Source organism: Temnothorax longispinosus, chromosome 1, assembly GCF_030848805.1.
Source record: "Temnothorax longispinosus isolate EJ_2023e chromosome 1, Tlon_JGU_v1, whole genome shotgun sequence".
In the NCBI taxonomy this organism is placed as follows: domain Eukaryota; kingdom Metazoa; phylum Arthropoda; class Insecta; order Hymenoptera; family Formicidae; genus Temnothorax; species Temnothorax longispinosus.
In genome coordinates, this window is record NC_092358.1 from 3,824,908 (window position 1) to 3,846,722 (window position 21,815).

Below are 21,815 nucleotides of genomic sequence, written 5' to 3' on the forward strand. Positions count from 1 at the left end.
AAAACGTACTACGTATGCTTAATTGAACAAATTGAAATATTTCTCTTTCTCTCGATAGTGAAGTAGTGATGTCATTAAAATATTTATTTGTGCTAAATAATCGAACGATACAATGAAAATAGTTGGATTCTTTTGAGTGATTAGTTTTTGCAAAAAGGTATGGATGCATATGAACAAAATGATGTTATGTCTTCTTATTATCAAAATTAATAATCATCTGACGAATTGCTAAAGTGAAAAGCTATATAGTTATTTTACGTTTCATGTTGGCAGAAAACGAACGGATTCTAAAGTCACTGAATAATAAAACTGAAATGACGGAAAAAAAAAGAATATTTATATATATTTTAGAGACTTTTATTTTTGTTCCTATTTGGCGAATGATGCTTCTCCATAATTTTGCTATGTGAATGTAAAGAATTTGCTACATAAAGTAGACATTTTCGATGACCAAACTATCCTGTTTTAGCCTGTGACAGTAAGCTATCTGTAACTTGCTATAGGAAAGGCTCAATCCAGTATGTTATATATTTCAATGCGTGGTTATGGTGCGCAGATTCTTGTAGCTCGTATCTCGGCTATGATCGAGCTTCAATCTCTGTGATACTCGATTCCTAAACGATATAATAAACCGTTAGATTCCATATAAAATTTGGCGTTTCCTTATTTTTATATCTGCTCCATTTATTTAAAAATGAGTTTGATAAAAATTATATTAAGTAATCACATCAAAAGAGATATTCGGAAATGTGATATTTTGGAGAAAATGATATCAACTGATCATGTAACTTGAAGACATAATTTTTATATCAAAGATAATTTTATTCTCCTGGTGGGGAACGTCGATATGAAATCTCTTGACGTTTTTAAGTTCGTACATCGGTCATGTGTAGTCATCATGCGTAACGTCAACGTCGTCAACTCGATGACGGGGTGATGAGACTGACAAGTGCATTAGTGCGACAGAAAGATGCCGTCGTTGAAAATTTTTCGCATTGAATTTGATCGCGCGGATGCTGTTTACATACCCGGCGAATGTGTCAGCGGCTTCGTTATTATCGATCTGGCAAAGGAAAAACTTGCCGAAGGTAAATTATTTAATTAGTTTTTTTAAAGATATATCGATCAAATAAAGTCATCGCAAAATTTGCAAATATCCATGCTCCACGAAATCACAATAGAATTGTTTTGCATCAGGTGCACTTTTCTATTTTTCTTTTTTCTCCAATTTCAAGATAAATTTACATAAAAATGTTTTTATACGAAAAAAAAGGTAGTTGTCTCGCGACAATATGATCCAAAATTTTATACTCTAAGTAAACGCGAAAACTTTTGAAGAGTTCTGTCCTTCCCAGAACAAGTATCTATACAGATTATATCTGTATACGTGCCAGAAACCAGTCTCGGTAACATGTGAAATGAATGGCTTCGGAGCCGCACACAATTAAGTGCGTGCCGTGTACGTGTAGCATTTTCAGCTTTTGCCGATTGTAACACAATTTACATGAATCCAAATTCGAAACTTTAGAAATACCGCAATTTGTATTTGAAGACTTATGCTATCTGAACGGATGTAGAGATTATCAACTCACGGATTATCAGTGATAACAATGTAATGAATATGTTTGCAGAATATATCAATCTTGGAATAGGATGATTTAATTACTCATCCAGAGTGATGAGATCATTCTTGTGATAACTTTTAAAATGTGAAATATCTTTTTCTGATATCGTTTATATGTACGACATAATAATAATAATAATAATAACATTATTACCATGCATTTTTTAAATTATATAATTTATAATTATATAATAATAGGAAATAATCAAAATTTCATGAAACCTTTACAGTCTACATTTTTAAAATACATAGTTTAAACGTAAATATATGAATATGCTTGAACTAACAGCAAGATTTATATAAAGTCCATCATATTGGAAATAAATTGCAAACAAATTACATATATTCAAATGATTCCAATTGACGTATTATAACTATTTGTATCTATTATACATATATTTTTTATATTACAAAAAGTATGGCTTTCTTAATTCTTCATTTAGTACGTAAAACTTTAAAATGATCATTAATCTTTGCTGTTGCAGAACTAAAATTATCGGCTAAGGGAGAGGCTAACGTCAGTTGGGATGAGGAATCGAGTTCGACAGATTGTAATGGAAATTCTACAACTACCACTTGGACTTATAGGGCAAATGAAAAATATTTTGAATTGACCATTTCACTGTTAGAAAAATCGGAAGGTATCGTCTATTAAAAAATCATATATCATGACAATCAAAAAGTTCATTAAAATATGTTATTATATTATTATAGTATAATATAATATAAGAATATATTACATACTTGCGCTAATGCTTGATTATTTTCTTTGAAAAATAAATATTTCTTTAATGGAAATTAGAGTAACACAAATTAGAGTCCTAAAGCATATTCATTTAAGTGTAAAATGGCTAAGATAGATACATTTTGCTATAATCCACGTAGAAAAGATAAATTATATTTAGAGGCTATACATATCAGCTTTTATTAATTTCAGACGATGGAAAACTGCATATTCCTGCAGGATTGAGTAGATATCCTTTTTGTATCCAATTACCCTGCGATTTACCATGCAGCTTTGAACACCATGTTGGTCATGTCAGATACACGATAAAGGCGGTCATTGTTAGATCATGGCGATTCAATCACGAATGTAAAGCTGCATACACCGTAATTACAATTTACGACCTAAACATTCGTCGTGAACAATGTGTGAGTAAAATCGATATTTTAAATTCATATTATGATTTTATTATCTTCATATTCGGAAACCAGAATATACAAAATAGCTATTTTATAGTCTCATTCAAACAATTGTATTGAAAATTAATAATGGATTATTTATATTAGATCGGCATAGACGATGAAGTAAACCAATCTTTCTCTTGCTGCCTCTGCTGCGTCAGCGATGGTTTGATAAATGTGCATATTAAATTACCGATGACAGGATTCGTCCCCGGACAATGGATTGAGGCAATCCTCGATTTAAAACATAACGCCACTATTAACGAATTGCAGAAAATCTGCGTTAAATTACAGCAAGTAGGTTTGTAAATAATTTATGTAAATATATAATATTACTCTGGAAAATAAAGATCGAAGCGCAAATCGAATATAAAAGGAGAGTGACAGAAACATAAATGAAACTTCTTTGAAGCATAAATTGAAACTGCTGAACGTAAAAGAAGCATTTTAAAAGAAAAACGTCTCTGTCATTCTTTTCCTTTACGCTCAACCTACGCTCCAATCTTTATTTTCGCCAAAGATATCTCAATCAATAGATTGGCCAAAATATAAATTTTATTCTATCCTACAATAATTATCAAATTTTAATTTCTTCTTATAAAGTCCCTTGAGTTCCGCGCCTCGTTCCGCGCGGATGCGCCCTTTGATAAGAAAAAGAAGGATAAAGTAACTGTGGCAACTGTGCAAAAAATAACACCATTCGATAAACACCTCGATAAACACACTATCGCATTACGTTTATTTATTCCACCGATACCACCTTCGGACCTACAATTCTGCGATATAATTGATCTAAAATATATCCTCCGTATCGTCCTTCATAGTAAAAACTGGTACGTACATTTATCTCCAAAGCTCAGTAATAGACTAAATATATTGTAACTTTATTTTATACGATAATATTTTACGCGCTTGATGATCATTCAGTAACAATAGGATGACTTTATATCAATTTTTTTCACTATAAGGTACTATAAGATCGTCAAAGAGTATCCGATTTTAATTGGAACAATACCGCTGCGGTTTATACCGGCGCCTGCAGCTTCATCTTCTTCAGATGTATTTCCATCTACATCGAAGAGAGAAGACGTGACTCCAGAATCTAATATTGTACCTTCTCCAAGTACACCATCGCTGAACGATTTTGTTGATGGTACGTAAAATACTCAATTGACAGATTCCACTGAACAATCTTTATCATATAGTAATATAGTAATATCATATAGTAATATTGTTTTTTCCTTTTTAAATAATTTGTAAACATAAAACATTTCTATATTTTATTTTATTGAGAATAAACTGTTCTGTTTTAGAATAATTTAAGAAATATTTCTTTACACATTTGAATCGTAATCATAAGATTATCTTACGCGCACACCACTATTAAAATTTCAAAATCTAATTCTTCGTTCGCGAAAATTATTTCGCGACTTTGATCCAAACCTAAGAACTTGTCAAGGTAGATACAGATTAAATTCTTTTATACATAGTTCCTCCATCATATGAAGAATCCTTGTCGCACAGAGTGTCTTGCATCAGAGATCCGAAGGACTCTATATACGTGCATGGTGTTAACGAACCCTTTGCACCTAAATATCCAGTCTTCAAATATTTCGAGTAAGATGACTAAGGTAATTATACTAATTAAGTCTTATATAATTTCTATCGGCATGTATTTATCAATACTTTACTTGCAGATCCTCCTGAGAATGGAAGGTCGTCTAAGCTGAAAACATCGAATAAAAAATGATTACTATCGTTTTTAATTATTTCTTATTTAAACCGTTGATTTGTAATCGAGAAAAAGAAACATTCTGAAAAATAAAAACTGCAAAAACTGAAAAAAATTCTCATAATTTATCAATTTTTATTTTTCGTAGAGAACGTATTTCTGTATATATCGTATGAGAAGTGGTACGGTTCTAAGAAGAAATCGATTTTTGTAGTAAAGTAAAGTTTAAAAGTAATAAAACAGTGAATTCTCTATAATAATAGTAAAATACTTGATTATAGAGGAAAAACACGGTGTTTGTAAAATCAATTGTTTTATCTCTGACTCGACAATGTTTCCTGACTTTCTTCCTAGACTTTTCCGAGCGTCCTGATTGTTCGGGAGGGAAAAGGAACTGTGCGCTCCGACTTTACAAAAATTTAATATTATTATTATATTTGTTATATGTATAAAATAATTAGTCACATAAAATAGAAGAAAGAAAATAAAACAAATATTATAATTTCTTCACTGTGCAAATTTCGCTAAATTTATATATTTAGAAAATAACATATAAAAATTTAATATATTAAAAAAAAATTAGGAAAAATATTCTAACAACGTTGCTTTGTTTTAATTTGTTGAAAAGAAAAGTATAATTTATGTGAAACAACTTAAATAAGTAAAGTTAAAATTAAAAAAATTATTAATGTTACTTAGAAACATATTGTCTTCTTCATTTGATTCAAGTATCATTCGAGTTTATGAAAAGCTAGTAGCGTCAGAGACCGCCAGATAGCAGACACATCCAATGAAAGTACCATGCAAAGATATTCACCATTCAAGCAATAAACATTTTCTTTCTTATATAGTTTGTAAATATTTATAAAATAAAACTTGTAACTAAAAATCATTATAACTCAAAATCTTTTAGAAAGCTTATCTCGTACAATATTATGATATCAGAATTATATAGAGCGATAATACTATATTCCATGTTTGATATTTACCATGATACTTCCGTATTACTCAAGCCGTTTCGAGCTTATCGCAATTGAAGAACTAATAATTTTAAATGCAATTTTAAAAGAATCTACAAATCGTAAATTATTTACTCATTCGTATCGATTAAGACAACCAAATGCTTTCCAATTGTTTATTTAATATACTTACATAAAGAGAGTCATAAAACGTACTACATATGATTAATTGAACAAATTGAAATATTCCCCTTTCTCTCGATAGTGAAGTCTTTAAAATATTTATTTGTGCTAAATAATCGAACGATACAATGAAAATAGTTCGATTCTTTTAAGTAATTAGTTTTTGCAAAAAGGTATGGATGAATATGAACAAAATGATGTTATGTCTTCTTATTATTGAAATTAATAATCATCTGACGAATTGCTAAAGTGAAAAGCTATATAGTTATTTTACGTTTCATGTTGGCAGAAAACGAACGGATTCTAAAGTCACTGAATAATAAAACTGAAATGACGGAAAAAAAAGAATATTTATATATTTTAGAGACTTTTATTTTTGTTCCTAATTGGCGAATGATGCTTCTCCATAATTTTGCTATATGAATGTAAAGAATTTGCTACATAAAGTAGACATTTTCGATGACCAAACTATCCTGTTTTAGCCTGTGACAGTAAGCTATCTGTAACTTGCTATAGGAAAGGCTCATTCCAGTATGTTATATAATTCAATGCGTGGTTATGGTGCGCAGTTTCTTGTAGCTCGTATCTCAGCTATGATCGAGCTTCAATCTCTGTGATACTCGATTCCTAAACGATATAATAAATCGTTAGATTCCATATAAAATTTGGCGTTTCCTTATTTTTATATCTGCTCCATTTATTTAAAAATGAGTTTGATAAAAATTATATTAAGTAGTCACATCAAAAGAGATATTCGGAAATGTGATATTTTGGAGAAAATGATATCAACTGATCATGTAACTTGAAGATATAATTTTTATATCAAAGATATAATTTTATTCTCCTGGTGGGGAACGTCGATATGAAATCTCTTGACGTTTTTAAGTTCGTACATCGGTCAAGTGTAGTCATCATGCGTAACGTCAACGTCGTCAACTCGATGACGGGGTGATGAGATCCCGACTGACAAGTGCATTAGTGCGACAGAAAAATGCCATCGTTGAACATTTTTCGCATTCAATTTGATCGCGCGGATGCTGTTTACATACCCGGCGAATGTGTCAGCGGCTTCGTTATTATCGATCTGGCAAAGGAAAAACTTGCCGAAGGTAAATCATTTAATTAATTTTTTTAAAGATATATCGATCGAATAAAGTCATCGCAAAATTTACACATGCCAATAACAATGCTCCATGTATGAAATCACAATAGAGTCGTTTTGCATCAGGTGTACTTTTCTATTTTTCTTTTTTTCTCCAATTTCAAGATAAATTATACATAAAATGTTTTTATACGAGAAAAAAGGTAGTTGTCTCGCGACAATATGATCCAAAATTTTATACTCTAAAAGTAAACGCGAAAACATCCGACTACTTGCGGTTAAGTTAAAAGGCTGAAAACTTTTGAAGAGTTCTGTCCTTCCCAGAACAAGTATCTATACAGATTATATCTGTACGTGCTAGAAACCAGTCTCGGTAACATGTGGAATAATGGCTTCGGAGCCGCACACAATTAAGTGCGTGCCGTGTACGTGTGGCACTTTCAGCTTTTGCCGATTGTAACACAATTTACATGAATCCAAATTCGAAACTTTAGAAATACCGCAATTTGTATTTGAAGACTTATGCTATCTGAACGGATGTAGAGATTATCAACTCACGGATTATCAGTGATAACAATGTAATGAATATGTTTGCAGAATATATCAGTCTTGGAATAGAATGATTTAATAACTCATCCAGAGTGATGAGATCATTCTTGTGATAACTTTTAAAATGTGAAATATCTTTTTCTGATATCGTTTATATGTACGACATAATAATAATAATAATAACATTATTACCATGCATTTTTAAACCCTTTACACAGTCTACATTTTTAAAATACATAGTTTAAACGTAAATATTTGAATATGCTTGAACTAACAGCAAGATTTATATAAAGTCCATCATATTGGAAATAAATTGCAAACAAATTACATATATTCAAATGATTCCAATTGACGTATTATAACTACCTGTATCTATTATACATATATTTTTTATATTACAAAGAGTATGGCTTTCTTAATTCTTCATTTAGTACGTAAAACTTTAAAATGATCATTAATCTTTGCTGTTGCAGAACTAAAATTATCGGCTAAGGGAGAGGCTAACGTCAGTTGGGATGAGGAATCGAGTTCGACAGATAGTAATGGAAATTCTACAACTACCACTACTACTTATAGGGCAAATGAAAAGTATTTTAAATTGACCATTTCACTGTTGGAAAAATCGGAAGGTATCGTCTATTAAAAAATCATATATTACGACAATCAAAAAGTTCATTAAAATATGTTATTATATTATTATAGTATAATATAATATAAGGATATATTATATACTTGCGCTAATGCTTGATTACTTTCTTTTAAAAATAAATATTTCTTATTCGTGGGTGCACCGCAATCGTGAATTCGCGTAATATAAATGTGCCGTGAATAAGGTGTAACAATACAAATAAATATATTTATTATAAATATATAAATTAATGGAAATTAGAGTAACACAAATTAGAGTCCTAAAGCATATTCATTTAAGTGTAAAATGGCTAAGATAGATACATTTTGCTATAATCCACGTAGAAAGGATATAGTTATTTGTGTAACAAGTGCTGTAAGATGAAAATTCACGGGTGCGGAGTTGATGCACGAGCCGAAGGCGAGTGCGGTCACCGCACCCGGGAATTTTCATCTTTACGCACGGCTTGCACACACCCTATTTTATGTTGCAAGTGCGTGGAAAGTGGTCTATCACGCACGCGTAGCGTGCGTAATGGGCCACTTTCCATGCACGTGTTACATAAAATTATATTTAGAGGCTATACATATCAGTTTTTATTAATTTCAGACGATGGAAAATTGCATATTCCTGCAGGATTGAGTAGATATCCTTTTTGTATCCAATTACCCTGCGATTTACCATGCAGCTTCGAACACCATGTTGGTCATATCAGATATACGATAAAGGCGGTCATTGTTAGATCATGGCGATTCAATCACGAATGTAAAGCTGCATACACCGTAATTACAATTTACGACCTAAACATTCGTCGTGAACAATGTGTGAGTAAAATCGATATTTTAAATTCATATTATGATTTTATTACCTTCATATTCGGAAACCAGAATATACAAAAAAATAGCTATTTTATAGTCTCATTCAAACAATTGTATTGAAAATTAATAATGCATTATTTATATTAGATCGGCGTAGATGATGAAGTAAACCAATCTTTCTCTTGCCTCTGCTGCGTCAGCGATGGTTCGATAAATGTGCATATTAAATTACCGATGACAGGATTCGTACCGGGACAATGGATTGAGGCAATCCTCGATTTAAGACATAACGCCACTATTACCGAATTACAGAAAATCTGCGTTAAATTACAGCAAGTAGGTTTGTAAATAATTTATGTAAATATATAATATCTATTACTCTGGAAAATAAAGATCGGAGCGCAAATCGAATATAAGAGGAGAGTGACAGAAACATAAATGAAACTTCTTTGAAGCATAAATTGAAACTGCTGAACGTAAAAGAAGCATTTTAAAAGATAAACGTCTCTGTCAATCTTTTCCTTTACGCTTAACCTACGCTCCAATCTTTATTTTCGCCGAAGATATCTGAATCAATAGATTGACCAAAATATAATTTTTATTCTATCCTACAATAATTATCAAATTTTAATTTCTTCTTATAAAGTCCCTTGAGTTCCGCGCGGATGCGCCCTTTGGTAAGAAAAAGAAGGATAAAGCAACTGTGGCAACTGTGCAAAAAATAACACCATTCGATAAACACGCTATCGCATTACGTTTATTTATTCCACCGATACCACCTTCGGACCTGCAATTTTGCGATATAATTGATCTAAAATATATCCTCCGTATCGTCCTTCATAGTAAAAAAATGTACGTACATATCTCTCCAAAGCTCAGTAATAAACTAAATATATTGTAACTTTATACGATAATATTTTACGCGCTTGATGATCATTCAGTAACAATAGGATGACTTTGCATCAATTCTTTTCACTATAAAGGTATCGTAAGATCGTCAAAGAGTATCCGATTTTAATTGGAACAATACCGCTGCGGTTTATACCATCGGCGCCTGCAGCTTCATCTTCTTCAGATGTATTTCCATCTACATCGAAGAGAGAAGACGTGACTCCAGAATCTAATATTGTACCTTCTCCAAGTACACCATCGCTGAACGATTTTGTTGATGGTACGTAAAATACTCAATTGACAGATTCCACCGAACAATCTTTATCATATAGTAATATTTGTTTTTTCCTTTTTAAATAATTTGTAAACATAAAACATTTCTATATTTTATTTTATTGAGAATACTGTTCTGTTTTAGAATAATTTAAGAAATATTTCTTTACACATTTGAATCGTAATCATAAAATTATCTTACGCGCACACCACTATTAAAATTTCAAAATCTAATTCTTCGTTTGCGAAAATTATTACGAGACTTTGATCCAAACCAAAGAACTTGTCAAGGTAGATACAGATTAGATTTTTTTATATATAGCTCCTCCATCATATGAAGAATCCTTGTCGCACAGAGTGTCTTGCATCAGAGATCCGAAGGACTCTATATACGTGCATGGTGTTAACGAACCCTTTGCACCTAAATATCCAGTCTTCAAATATTTCAAGTAAGGTAACTAATTGTAAGATGATTATACTAATTAAGTCTTATATGATTTCTATCGGCATGTATTATCAATACTTGCAGATCCTCCTGAGAAATAGGAAAGTCGTCTAAGTTGACAACATCGAATCAAAAATGATTACTATCGTTTTTAATTATTTCTAATTTAAACCGTGATTTGTTGATTTGTAATCAAGAAAAAAAACATTCTGAAAAATAAAAACTGCAGACTGAAAAAAATTCTCATAATTTTTCAATTTTTATTTTTCGTAGAGAACGTACAATATTTCTGTATATATCGTATAAGAAGTGGTACGGTTCTAAGAAGAAATCGATTTTACGCTGTATAACTTAGCACCGTCAGCATAGTATCATACGAGTATGAAAACTTAATAGTTGTGTCAGAGGCCACCAGATAGCGAATGCTTTATACAATGCGAATTCAACGAGACATTTATTGATGCACGTTAATCTTGTGTTGGAGTAATTCGCGTTACGCGTATAGAAGAATTCATTACCTGACGATATATCGCGCTAATCACTTACCCTTATTTGACAATCAATCGCCGAAAACGAGCAATCGCAGAGCCATTGCACAGCAATTGCGGCACAGTCCGCAATCGTGGCTTAATAAACTCGCATAGAAATGTTCAACACGCGATGCAATCCCACGTAACATCGATTGACCATTTAGTAGGTCTGACGGATGACGAAAATACCTCATTTGAAAGTAGCGCGTTCTCATGGCGGTCCGACAAGGATTAAAAATACATCACTCGCGGCAGCAATGCGCTCCCAATGGGAGCGGGCGCGAATGCGCGTAATGCATTAAATTAGTCTCAGTCCTGTGGTTCAATTATCCGTTGTCATAACAGTTTATTGACAATCTGATTTAGACAGTTTTCGACGATTGATAATCTTCTCGTATTATTATGACAAAACGATAACGATAAAACTATGATGTAAAAAAAGAACAATGACGTATATTGTTACACATCATGCAACAGTACCTAATTGGTTTCTCGCAATCCCCCGTCGTCATTTCGAAGAATTATATTTTTATCTAGCGACGTCACAAATGTAATGTGCAAAGTTACGCTCTGAATAATGTGACTCATGCTTTTAATAATTTAGAAACTAATTTCTTACGCGTGGAGTGAACTATTAAATGACTCAGCTGTTTAGAAGAAATTTCATCGCGTGTTTCAATATTAAATAAATATAAAAATTGCGGTTAAAGTCTATCAAAATTTCTCACAGTAGACTCAGAATATACATCTTGTTTATCTCTCGTCCAATCATTCGAATACAAATTACCCTTTCTTCAAATTCGTAGAGGCAATGTTTTCTTTTATACATAGAATATTCTTTCACTCGTCAGAGAGCTACTTTCTTCGATCATTAAAATAATATCACGATATACTATTTGTGCTCCTCATTATTCCAATGATGAACGATTGTCCTCTAATTTCTAATAACGTCATCAATCTCTCGTCCGCACATTTCCTCCTTACGACGAAGACCCAGGGAGAAGAAGACTCCCACCACCACCGAACTATCATAAGGGATACATTGCACGCACCCCGATGACGTTCACAGTGGGGTGCTGATACGAACCAACCGCCCACGACTCTCGACGCCTGTTGGCGTCGTCGGCCTAGCGTCTAGCGAGTCAGACCACGCGATACCAAAGTCGTGAGAGGATTCGCGGTCGACGGACGTCCCGTCGGACCGGTTGTATCCAGTCGTGTTACCCACTTCGGATCGCGTCGATCGCCCGACCTCGATCCTGCTTGATACAAAGCCGAGCTCTCATCACATTCCACGAATGCCGTCGCTCAGGACTTTTCGCATCGAGTTCGACCGGCCGGGCGCTACTTACGCGCCCGGCGATATCGTCACCGGCGACGTCATCGTCGACCTAGCCAGGGAGAAGACAATCCGAGGTAAATAAGCGTCCGGCACGTGGCTGGCATCGCTGGCAGTGCTGACAGACGCGGCTCGCAGCTCGCAGTATCGAGCGATCGCGCCGCCGCGCCGATGATGCCAGATGCCAGCGACGCCGCGACAAGAAAGAACGTCGGGCGCCAGCAAGCGCGTTCCCCAAGTATATGTGCGCGTATGTACACGTGCGTAAAAATGCGTGTCAGTGCGAGAAACCAGGGCCGTGAAAAGAAGGCGCAAGCACACGGAGAAATTTAAATCGCTCGTGATGAACGAATTACTTCTTCTGAATATTGATTCCGGATAGAAGAAAACCGCAGAAACCGACGAGTTCGATTGAAGATCATTAAATAAAGTAATAAAGACAAATATTAATTAGTGTCATGACATCAACAGATTTAAAAGGCTCGAAATCTTGCAATTTGGTAAACAAAAAGAATAGAAATAAACGAATCAAATTATTCTGACAATAAATGAAAATTACTAATCGTAACGAAAAGTGACAAATGCAGAAATTTCTAAATTACAATGCAGTTATAGCAATAAGATGTAGTTAATTAAATATCACGTGTATTCGTAGAAATAGTTTCTATGTCGATATATTTGCTACCGATTTGACGACAAATATGCCACCCCGGTATTTTTTATTTTTATAACAAAAGAAATAAACTATCGGAGATGATGTTCTCTTTCGTTGGTCGCACGAATGTGCTAATTGTCCCTGTAAAATTCCTATGCAGGACCCGTCAGCCATAAAAACGTCTTTATCAAACTCGGTATGACATCACTCGGAAATCGGAAACAAACGCCGAGACCACATGGACGAAACGTGACACATCGAATGTTCACGCTTTCTGACCTGTGCTTCAATATTATTGACAACATTATGAAATTTCTCTTCTGTCCAACCACTTTATAAAAATAAATTAACTAAACTGAATGAATGAAACCGATGCGAATGAAAGAAATGTCAGTTAGATAGACAGCTCAATTATTGATTCGTGTTATCAGAGAACGACGTCCTGATAGTAAGCAAACAAAGATTCACTGAAGTTATCTCAGTCCCGTGTGCACTTTTTGAACGAAGTCATATAATTATCAAAACGCATCGTACATTACGTGACGAATAATAATATTGGAGTATATGCTGGAAAATATTTTTCAAATACTTTCTGTTACAAATACTGATATATATACATACATATATTCACGAACGGTAACAGAAAGTATACATATATAGAATACTTTCTGTTATACCGTTCGTGAATATATGTATGTATATATATCAGTATTTATATATATATAACAAGTTTATAAAATTTAATCCTCACACCTACGCGTTTTTAGATGCCTTAATTAAGTATACCTACTTGAACGTGCATTTTGCAATATACATTTCCAAAGTTGTAAACAACCTAAAAATAATTTATCGGAAGACGATTTTCGCGTGGCTGCGATCTGTTGGATCGCCGAAAAAGAACGACGTAACTTTGGAGCAATAATATGCGAAACGCCGTTTCGAGCTCTACTGTTTTTTTCGCGACTATTTTTACGCATCAGCTGTAACTAGTTATGCAACACGCGTCCATACCACATGCGAGTATTATTGATACGTTTGAAACGACATTGAACTTCGTATGAGGTAAAGCATTGTCACTAATGCGCAAGCCTTTCCTGTATACCTTGTCTGTATACTAATTTAGTATTTAAAAAATTAGCAGAACTTTTCTTTTACTCCAGCCGAAATTTTCTTTTAAAAAGAATATGAATATATATGTTCCAGGATTTCGAAATCATATATCATTTTTCGGAAATTGTCTAGAGTTATTTAAATCTATTTTATTTTTATTGTTAATTATCTTGCTTCTTTTAAATGTAAAAAAGAGAATAGATAATCAAATATTATTTCTTTCAATAATAATCGTGAGAAGATAAATAAATAAAAACAAAAAGAGAAATAGATTACATTACTTTTCAATATATCACATTTTACTACTAATAAAAAATATATAAAAATAAGGACACCGATATTTCTCTGTTCGCAGCACTGAAATTGTCAATAAAGGGAGAAGCTAATGTTAGCTGGGAGAGAAGAAGGACTACCAAGGATTCCCAAGGACGCAGTCACACCCGCGTTGATCATTTCCGAGCAAGCGAACAGTATTTTAACCTGACTTATTACTTATTGGGAAGTGCAGCAGGTAACACTCACAATATTAATCTATTAGAAATAGATTAGCTACCTAAAAATTTAAAAAGTACCTGTAAAAGAATATTACAATAAAATAATTGAATATGATTGCTCGATCAACTATTAGTTGCTGAAATCGATTAGATGGAACTTCTTGATTTATTAAATAAACGAGATATCATGGCATTTCAGGCAATGGAGAGGTACAGATGCCAGCGGGGTTTCATAGATATTCTTTTAATTTCTCACTGCCATATAATATACCATGCAGCTTCGAACATACGAACGGTCACATCCGGTACACGATGAAGGCCGTCATCGACAGACCATGGAGATTCGATCACGAGAGCAAAATTGCGTTTACCGTGGTCTCATCTTACGATTTGAACTCTCGCAGTCATCAGTGTGTAAGTGAAATCGCTACGCAAAGATCCATGTTTTGTTTTGCCTCTCTATTACGAAAAAATAACATCGAACTCCAAAATGAAGATATCGCCCGACGTCATTAAAATCGAATAATTTGTCTTTTATTAGGTCGGCATAGATGAAGATGTGATGGAGAGTTTTTGTTGTTTCTGTTGTTTCAACTTGGGTTCGATGAAGGTACGTATTAGAATACCGACGACGGGGTTCGTCCCGGGACAATCGATAGAGACTATGGTCAACCTATATAATACTAGCAGTGTCAATGTGACGAAGATCTGCGTTAAACTGGAACGGGTAGGTATAAGCGCGTAACTATAGCGTAACAAATTAATTTCAATCGATATAATAATTTTAATTTTTACTTTTTAATTTCTGTTCACGAAGTCATTAGAATTCCACGCGAAATCACCGTATAATACGACCAAGACGGATAAGGCGGTCGTAAAAGCCGAGAAAAGTGTGGGACCATTCGGCCAACAAGCCGACATTACCTCACGATTACAGGTTCCGCCGATACCGCCATCCCAGTTGGAATGTTGCAGTATAATAGATCAGAAATATTCCTTGCGCGTTACAATTCACGTCTCTGGAGCGTATGTATACCCAAATAGTAATAAAATAAAATGCTTAATTTATGCATGCAATTGTACATATGTTATAATCAGTTAATATTTCGCTTTTTCAATTAAAATTCTTAAAATTCTTAAAAATTATTTTGTAATTACTTGCAATAAATGTTCCGCAATATATGGAAAATCATATTGGTTAGTGATTTAAGAAATCGGTCCAATTCTTACGACAGGCATTGCAGCATCGTCAAGGTTTACCCGATCTTAATCGGAACAATTCCATTACAATCTACTATTACATCTGCATCCTATATGCAAACCGTGCAGCCTACAGCTCCTATAATACCCGATTATGATCCACCACCGCCGATGCCCGCGTCTCCAGACTACGCACCACCAAACGTGCCCTATCCTGCGACAATAGGTTTTATCTCTCCAAATCAACCCAGCACGTCGACTAACCCGTGGGACATACGTGAGTATTTTTGTTATTTTGTAAATAATTACTTTCGAAATTTTATATTCAATCTTGAAAATACATATTTGTATACATCGGCTTTATCGTATACCATGTAATTGAATATCGATTTTATTTTACTGTGTCAATTAGAAGTACAGTAACTCGGAGCCAAAGAGAAAATATTTTCAATATTTTTGTTATAGAATAAAAAAAATTGAAATATAATTTTTGTGAGACTTATCATAGAAATTTGACCTACAGTTGTAAGAATTCTTTAAAGAATAAATTTTAAAAAATTATTATCTCCATCTAGCACCACCATCGTACGAAGAATGTATGCAAAGAGCGGATAGCATCAAAGACGAAGACGAGTCAAATTACGTGCATGGTGCCAACGAACCCTTTGCACCGAGATACCCGGTCTTTAATTTCACACCGCCATGTAAGAATGGAACACTAATTGTTACTAAATCCATCGTTTTTAACATTACATTTTTAATTTTTTTTTTTTTCATAGATCCATCTGAAAAGTAAACAAAAACGAAATGCCTACCCTGGAAAATAAGCAGAAACAAGGTGGACGATACATCAAGTAGTAACTAATTAAGTTACTTCCACTCAACGTGTTTGGGATGATGAAGAAGCAAGTCAGGAAATAAAAAAACTGATCAAATCAAGCTCTGATCGCTACTACCTCATATAGTATCTTATGTGAATGTTCAACTTTTTTAGTATATATTCAACTTTTTTAAGTATAAATTAATCACATATATGTATATATATATTCACATATATACGTATTTTTATACTTTATATCACACTCTGCTTATATGATTACAAATGTATTATGCAGTTTTATGCGGAACAAATTACATATAACGTACAATGAAGAACATAATTTTGCGATAAATATTTTATATGCAATGTTTGTTTGTAATAGCAGTTAATACACTAGAATGGTTTTAAGGAAGATCAAGGAACAGAGATCCGTAAGAATGGATACGTAAGAAGGAGCAATAAAGACAGTTATGCCAAAAAATGGCATATTTACACAATTTATTTTATATCTCAACATCATATCATAATCATCATCGAGTCATATAATAGCAAAAGTAACATTAATAAGGAGGGTTTCGAATTTCAGCTAGAATGGCAGGGATAACGGAGAAAGGAAGGGAGGGAGGGAAGAGAGATTCATCCGGCTAACTTGTGCAAACTAATCGATTTGGAGTCGTGAACTTGGAGTCGATACGAAAAGTGCAATGTATGGAAGTCGGAGATAAAGCGAGAAAGTAACGAAAAAGGATACATATATGACGTAAATGATTTCATGAATTTAGCGCGAACGGTCACTTCTATATGAGATTTTCTATTCTACAATAATTGTATCCCAAATTTACAGCATAGCAAATGTACATGGTATTATTATTCACATTCAGCCACCAAATGCCCGGTAAACATATCATTGTAGGAACTAAACCCATCCATTTCGACGCTTTTAACGCTGCTTTATATACTGAGACTGAAGATCGGGTACCTATTACGCGATATTGCTATCGGATGATCGCGAAAGATGATGAAGCCTTCTTATGTTGAAAAAAGCTTGAACAATTGAACCCTCATTCCGAAAAGATGCCAAATATATGCAAACTATTACATCACAAATTTCGCTTTAATGCCGCTTGCACGAGAATGGTCCCGTTAATTATCAGAACTTATCAGGCATCGTTGAAATTTGTATGGAAGCCATTTACTTTGATACAAAGTCAAGTTCCATAACAAGATCTGGACTTTATCGCGTGGAGTTCAAAGCATTTTTACGAACGACGAGTTCTTTTTGGTGGATCATTCTTACAATCGTAAGTACGATCAGGTCGGTCTCACGTGTAATTCACAGAAACATCCGAAGCAAAATCGGTAGGAAACGATTGCTCTAGGGTTCGTAACATTCTGCGGTATATGACTCATCGATACGTAATGTCGATACGATCCTAAGTCGGCATTCAGTGTCCGTAAAAGTTCACTCGTGCTAATTCGGTATATAATCCAAATGAAAATTGGAATAAATTCATATTAGGCACAAGGACGATTAATTTCACAAGGAAAAACTCACGAAACACTGGAGAATTTCTTAATATGTAATTACAATAGACAGCAAAGTCAGGAATTACGAGCGCGGACTTATCTAACGATGAACGCAATTGACGAAAACTTGTATTGTAGTAAAGTAAAGTTTAAAAGTAATAAAACAGTGAATTCTCTCTATAATAATAGTAAAATACTTGATTATAGAGGAAAAACACGGCGTTTGTAAAATCAATTTTTGTATCCCTGACTCGACAATGTTTCCTGACTTTCTTCCTAGACTTTTCCGAGCGTCCTGATTGTTCGGGAGGGAAAAGGAACTGTGCGCTCCGACTTTACAAAAATTTACTTCGCTTATATTACAATAACCTTCCCTCAATTTAAGACATTCAACCCTTAATATATTATTATCATAAATAAATTTGGTCTATATCGGTAATATTGTGAATACGCCGGTACAAATACTGGCAGTATTTGGTTAAGTAAAAATCATGATCACTAGAAGAGGTAACTTGTACGGGATTGATTATGGTATTACAATTTCTTTCCTAATCTCGTATTTCCTTCCTTTTCATTCTATTTTTTTTTTTACATTTCACATGAATGCAAAAGAGCAGTATTCCAATATCGCAAAATTGACAAAAGAGAAGGATGTATAAACGCGCACGTTACTACTTCCAGTAAACCTGATTTGACATTCTTCAAATGATTTGCCGGGGGTTTCGCAAATCTATCCACGATAGAAGCCGAACTTTTCGATTGAGGTCCAACGAAATACTTTCGTTAATTATCATTATCATTTACTTAGCATTTTGCACGTAATTTAGTACGATACAAGATCGTTAATGCCCTGTAGGATCGATTTCCTAAAGAGAAATCTCCATAATCACATCCCTGATATAACTTGCGAAAATTGATAATGAAAATAGCATAGATATTTGTAGAAAAAGAGATTTTCATATTTTGACATGTACAAATGAGTTACGTCATAACTGACACGCAACAAATAAACGCTACTTCGTGAATAGATCCACTAAATAGAATCGATAGGGGAGTGCTATGAGTCAGGTAGATCGGCTTAAAAAAAAAAACGGGCGTTGTAACAGACGTTGTCAACATTTCCAACTTGATCCACCAAGACTGCCCCGGTCAGCATGCATTGTAAACTATCGCGACCCACTTATTCGCGATGATTCGTTTTAAAAAAATAATCAATGTTGTTGTTATTGTTGCCACAATATGGCGTAATGGGTTCAAGACAAACATCAACATCATTTCTCTACTTGCATGTATGTGTACATACTATCAATACAACCGTTAACATTAACTGAGAATAAGAAAAAGGCATTATTTTACATCGTCACCGCGTGTTGATCCAAGTCATGAACCGAAGGACACTGAGTTGTGCACACGCAGTGTTTCAACTTTTTTTTTATACATATGTCTCTATATATTTATAATGTATGTTGTGTCGTGTGTTTATGTTGTGTGGTATGTGTTTTACTCAATCACTTTACATTATTACACTGTTCTTTCAGTCCACACACTTTTCAAATGCCTGTAAAGGAAAATTCACATTTTTGCCCCATTTGCATTTTTAAGTAAACAATTCTTATACTATGCATAAAAAATGATATGTTGATAAATTGTGGAATTGTATTTATCGAAATTGTTAGCTCTTATTATGTACGTTCAACGCGCACGTGGCAGCGTGTAAATCAAAAGTTACATATGCATATATGTATTATTCGCTCCAAGAATATAAATAGATTTTTGCACAATCAATAACTGACCAATGAACTCTCATGCGGCAACGCCGAAATCAATAATGTTACTAAAGAAATATTGCATTTATTGAATGATCTCTTTTTCTTTTATCTAATATATATAATCCTATTAAAAGATGAAATCACCAAACATACTTATAAAGTGAATGTCGCAATAAAGTAATAGATTTAGAAATAAGAAAATTATATCTATATAAGGAATATTTTGTCAAATTCATCTAGAGTTAAAGAAGCAAAAATTTAAAGCATACCGTATTTATGTGCGTATCTTTAACCTTCTCTCTTAATGGCACCGGGAGCTTCAGCCAGTCCTTTAACTTTAAGCCGGTCTGCTGTTTTGAGAAATGCTGGCAGCTGATCTTGCGAAACGTTTACCTCACCTGCATACATGAATTCTAGAATGGCTTGTAGATGGCTGTACGCAACGTCCTTTAGAATTATAATTGGATGTTTGGACGGATTTTCCTGTCAAAAAGGAAAATATAATTAGTTTAATTAGACAAAGTCTATCGATCACTAGCAATATCGGGCAATGGTAATATCACTATTAATAGGTTACCTCTAATAAAGATTTGAAGTAAGGACTACAGGCGGACAGGACCATTTTATGCGCTTTGCAAGTCTGACCATCGCAAGCCAATGTCACATCCGTGAAGCTTTTCTCATCTCGCAGGTGTTTGAACGACGACACCATGTTCGACTGGAAGTCATTCCACTTGAGAAAAAACTGTTGTTGCTCTCCCGCCATTGTGAATGCTGGAATTGCCCTATAACTCTTGCGTGATTGTGCAGTCTGCAAGCAACATTACAAATGGGACATCAGTCAACTCAGCAAAACAAATCGGTGCTGCCTAAGCTGCCTACGTTCACGTACATTCGCGCAATAAATTCAGTGGAAATCAGGAAACATGAAATAAGAATAAAACAAGAACAAAAAGATCAAGGAAAAGATCGCGGGTTACCGGAGGTAAATAAAAAATACAGCGACACTCGCGAAAGAACCTACACCAATTACGTCACAATAAACGCGGAGTTTCGACGAGAGGACGAAGTTCGCGGGAGCGCGCGGGCGGAGAGTCGGGACTCTTTGTAGGTTAAGCCTCGAAGTATGCCACGGAGAGAGCGAGGCAACGGTAACGCGGAGTCGGCCCGCGAAGCGGAGCGGAGCGGAGCGTAATCGTCTCGGCGACGAGCGAATTAGCGCGTACGGCCGTGCGCCGTGACGGATGTACCGGGTTTACTCCGGATCGTCGTCGTCGTCGTCGTCGTCGTCACAACATGGCCAAACGCGTGCACGCGTCCGTCGGGTGGTCTCGCGTCAAGAGAGGCGCACACGGGTGTCTCCGACACACACAACACACGATCCGCAAAACACGGGGGGGGCCAGGCGGGATCGAACGCGCGAGAGATGCCGCGAGGGACGACGACGACGATCCTCTCGCGCAACACGGCGTGCACGCGCTTTGCTCTCTCTCTCCTTACTTCGCGCCGTCGACGGGCCGCCGAATCCTGGACGAGACGACGACGTGGCTGACGAACCAGCACCCTTTGCGCCGCACAGGAGGAACGGGAGCGAAAAATATATAACGTAGCGCCAAAAACTTTTTGCGCGACCACCACGAATTTTTTGTTGTGGCTAATATCACGGCGAGGAAAATTCGACTGGACTCGAGTCTTTCCGGCGGCGGTCGGTCGGTCCCCCCCCCTCCCCGCGTATACGCGGTATACCGACCGAAGTTGCCTCGTGGACGTGCTAACAGATGGCACGACCGATCCTATTTGCGGGCGCATGGCGTTGCGCTTGCGAGCCGATTGACTTGCGAGCTGACTTCACAAACTTCGAACGATCGGTAAGCGTTTCGTGCTGATTTCTTACAATTTCACGAAAAAGAATCTTAAAATTAAATGAGACTTGGTCGATTCTCTTTCCCTTTGTGGAGGCAAAACTGCAAAGGAGCAAAAAA

General features: G+C 34.9%; 4 protein-coding genes across 10 annotated transcripts; 3 read left to right on the plus strand and 1 right to left on the minus strand.

Moving 5' to 3' along the window:
* Positions 1 to 583: 583 nt before the first annotated feature.
* Positions 584 to 6,071, plus strand: LOC139815452 (arrestin domain-containing protein 2-like). 2 transcript variants are annotated; one of them, XM_071782413.1, is made up of 8 exons: positions 584 to 1,088; positions 2,110 to 2,265; positions 2,562 to 2,776; positions 2,915 to 3,106; positions 3,413 to 3,642; positions 3,778 to 3,962; positions 4,300 to 4,440; positions 4,507 to 6,071. In XM_071782413.1, exons 1-7 carry the CDS (start codon positions 971 to 973, stop codon positions 4,428 to 4,430), a joined length of 1,227 nt encoding a protein of 408 aa, XP_071638514.1. In that variant the 5' UTR covers positions 584 to 970; the 3' UTR covers positions 4,431 to 4,440; positions 4,507 to 6,071. The 2 variants fall into 2 exon arrangements, with proteins under 2 accessions (XP_071638514.1, XP_071638594.1); XM_071782493.1 differs by lacking the exon at positions 4,507 to 6,071 and having other exon boundaries at positions 2,562 to 2,734; positions 4,300 to 4,437.
* Lolal (lola like) lies at positions 4,097 to 21,521 on the minus strand. Of its 5 annotated transcripts, none has more exons than XM_071782873.1 (4): positions 21,334 to 21,521; positions 20,411 to 20,644; positions 20,103 to 20,316; positions 4,097 to 4,535 (listed from the first exon to the last, which is right to left on the minus strand). In XM_071782873.1, exons 2-3 carry the CDS (start codon positions 20,597 to 20,599, stop codon positions 20,122 to 20,124), a joined length of 384 nt encoding a protein of 127 aa, XP_071638974.1. In that variant the 5' UTR covers positions 20,600 to 20,644; positions 21,334 to 21,521; the 3' UTR covers positions 4,097 to 4,535; positions 20,103 to 20,121. The 5 variants fall into 5 exon arrangements, with proteins under 5 accessions (XP_071638974.1, XP_071638888.1, XP_071639059.1 ...); XM_071782787.1 differs by lacking the exon at positions 4,097 to 4,535 and adding an exon at positions 17,019 to 19,622; XM_071782958.1 differs by lacking the exons at positions 4,097 to 4,535; positions 21,334 to 21,521 and adding exons at positions 17,019 to 19,622; positions 21,084 to 21,286.
* On the plus strand, positions 6,281 to 10,918 carry LOC139815568 (arrestin domain-containing protein 17-like). Of its 2 annotated transcripts, none has more exons than XM_071782675.1 (8): positions 6,281 to 6,792; positions 7,808 to 7,963; positions 8,572 to 8,786; positions 8,928 to 9,116; positions 9,427 to 9,632; positions 9,764 to 9,951; positions 10,267 to 10,398; positions 10,474 to 10,918. In XM_071782675.1, the coding sequence occupies exons 1-7, from the start codon at positions 6,675 to 6,677 to the stop codon at positions 10,395 to 10,397; spliced, it is 1,203 nt and encodes a 400-aa protein (XP_071638776.1). In that variant the 5' UTR covers positions 6,281 to 6,674; the 3' UTR covers position 10,398; positions 10,474 to 10,918. The 2 variants fall into 2 exon arrangements, with proteins under 2 accessions (XP_071638776.1, XP_071638711.1); XM_071782610.1 differs by having other exon boundaries at positions 10,267 to 10,393; positions 10,474 to 10,912.
* On the plus strand, positions 11,889 to 17,034 carry LOC139815387 (arrestin domain-containing protein 17-like). The gene is made up of 8 exons (XM_071782337.1): positions 11,889 to 12,335; positions 14,379 to 14,534; positions 14,717 to 14,931; positions 15,059 to 15,244; positions 15,335 to 15,543; positions 15,753 to 15,994; positions 16,293 to 16,421; positions 16,497 to 17,034. Exons 1-8 carry the CDS (start codon positions 12,218 to 12,220, stop codon positions 16,511 to 16,513), a joined length of 1,272 nt encoding a protein of 423 aa, XP_071638438.1. The 5' UTR covers positions 11,889 to 12,217; the 3' UTR covers positions 16,514 to 17,034.
* Positions 21,522 to 21,815: the final 294 nt, after the last annotated feature.

What these genes read in the sequence shown, in the direction of transcription:
- LOC139815452 (XM_071782413.1), top strand. Translation starts at nt 971, where the DNA reads ATGCCGTCGTTGAAAATTTTTCGCATTGAATTTGATCGCGCGGATGCT. An exon ending in ACATTCGTCGTGAACAATGT is followed by an intron (nt 2,777 to 2,914) that starts GTGAGTAAAATC and finishes TATTTATATTAG; the next exon opens with ATCGGCATAGACGATGAAGT. An exon ending in TCTGCGTTAAATTACAGCAA is followed by an intron (nt 3,107 to 3,412) that starts GTAGGTTTGTAA and finishes CTTCTTATAAAG; the next exon opens with TCCCTTGAGTTCCGCGCCTC.
- LOC139815568 (XM_071782610.1), top strand. Translation starts at nt 6,675, where the DNA reads ATGCCATCGTTGAACATTTTTCGCATTCAATTTGATCGCGCGGATGCT. An exon ending in AAAGGAAAAACTTGCCGAAG is followed by an intron (nt 6,793 to 7,807) that starts GTAAATCATTTA and finishes TTGCTGTTGCAG; the next exon opens with AACTAAAATTATCGGCTAAG. An exon ending in ACTGTTGGAAAAATCGGAAG is followed by an intron (nt 7,964 to 8,571) that starts GTATCGTCTATT and finishes TATTAATTTCAG; the next exon opens with ACGATGGAAAATTGCATATT.
- LOC139815387 (XM_071782337.1), top strand. Translation starts at nt 12,218, where the DNA reads ATGCCGTCGCTCAGGACTTTTCGCATCGAGTTCGACCGGCCGGGCGCT. An exon ending in ACAATTCACGTCTCTGGAGC is followed by an intron (nt 15,544 to 15,752) that starts GTATGTATACCC and finishes TTCTTACGACAG; the next exon opens with GCATTGCAGCATCGTCAAGG. An exon ending in GACTAACCCGTGGGACATAC is followed by an intron (nt 15,995 to 16,292) that starts GTGAGTATTTTT and finishes ATCTCCATCTAG; the next exon opens with CACCACCATCGTACGAAGAA.
- Lolal (XM_071782873.1), bottom strand. Translation starts at nt 20,599, where the DNA reads ATGGCGGGAGAGCAACAACAGTTTTTTCTCAAGTGGAATGACTTCCAG. An exon ending in ACTTCAAATCTTTATTAGAG is followed by an intron (nt 20,317 to 20,410) that starts GTAACCTATTAA and finishes CCTTTTTGACAG; the next exon opens with GAAAATCCGTCCAAACATCC.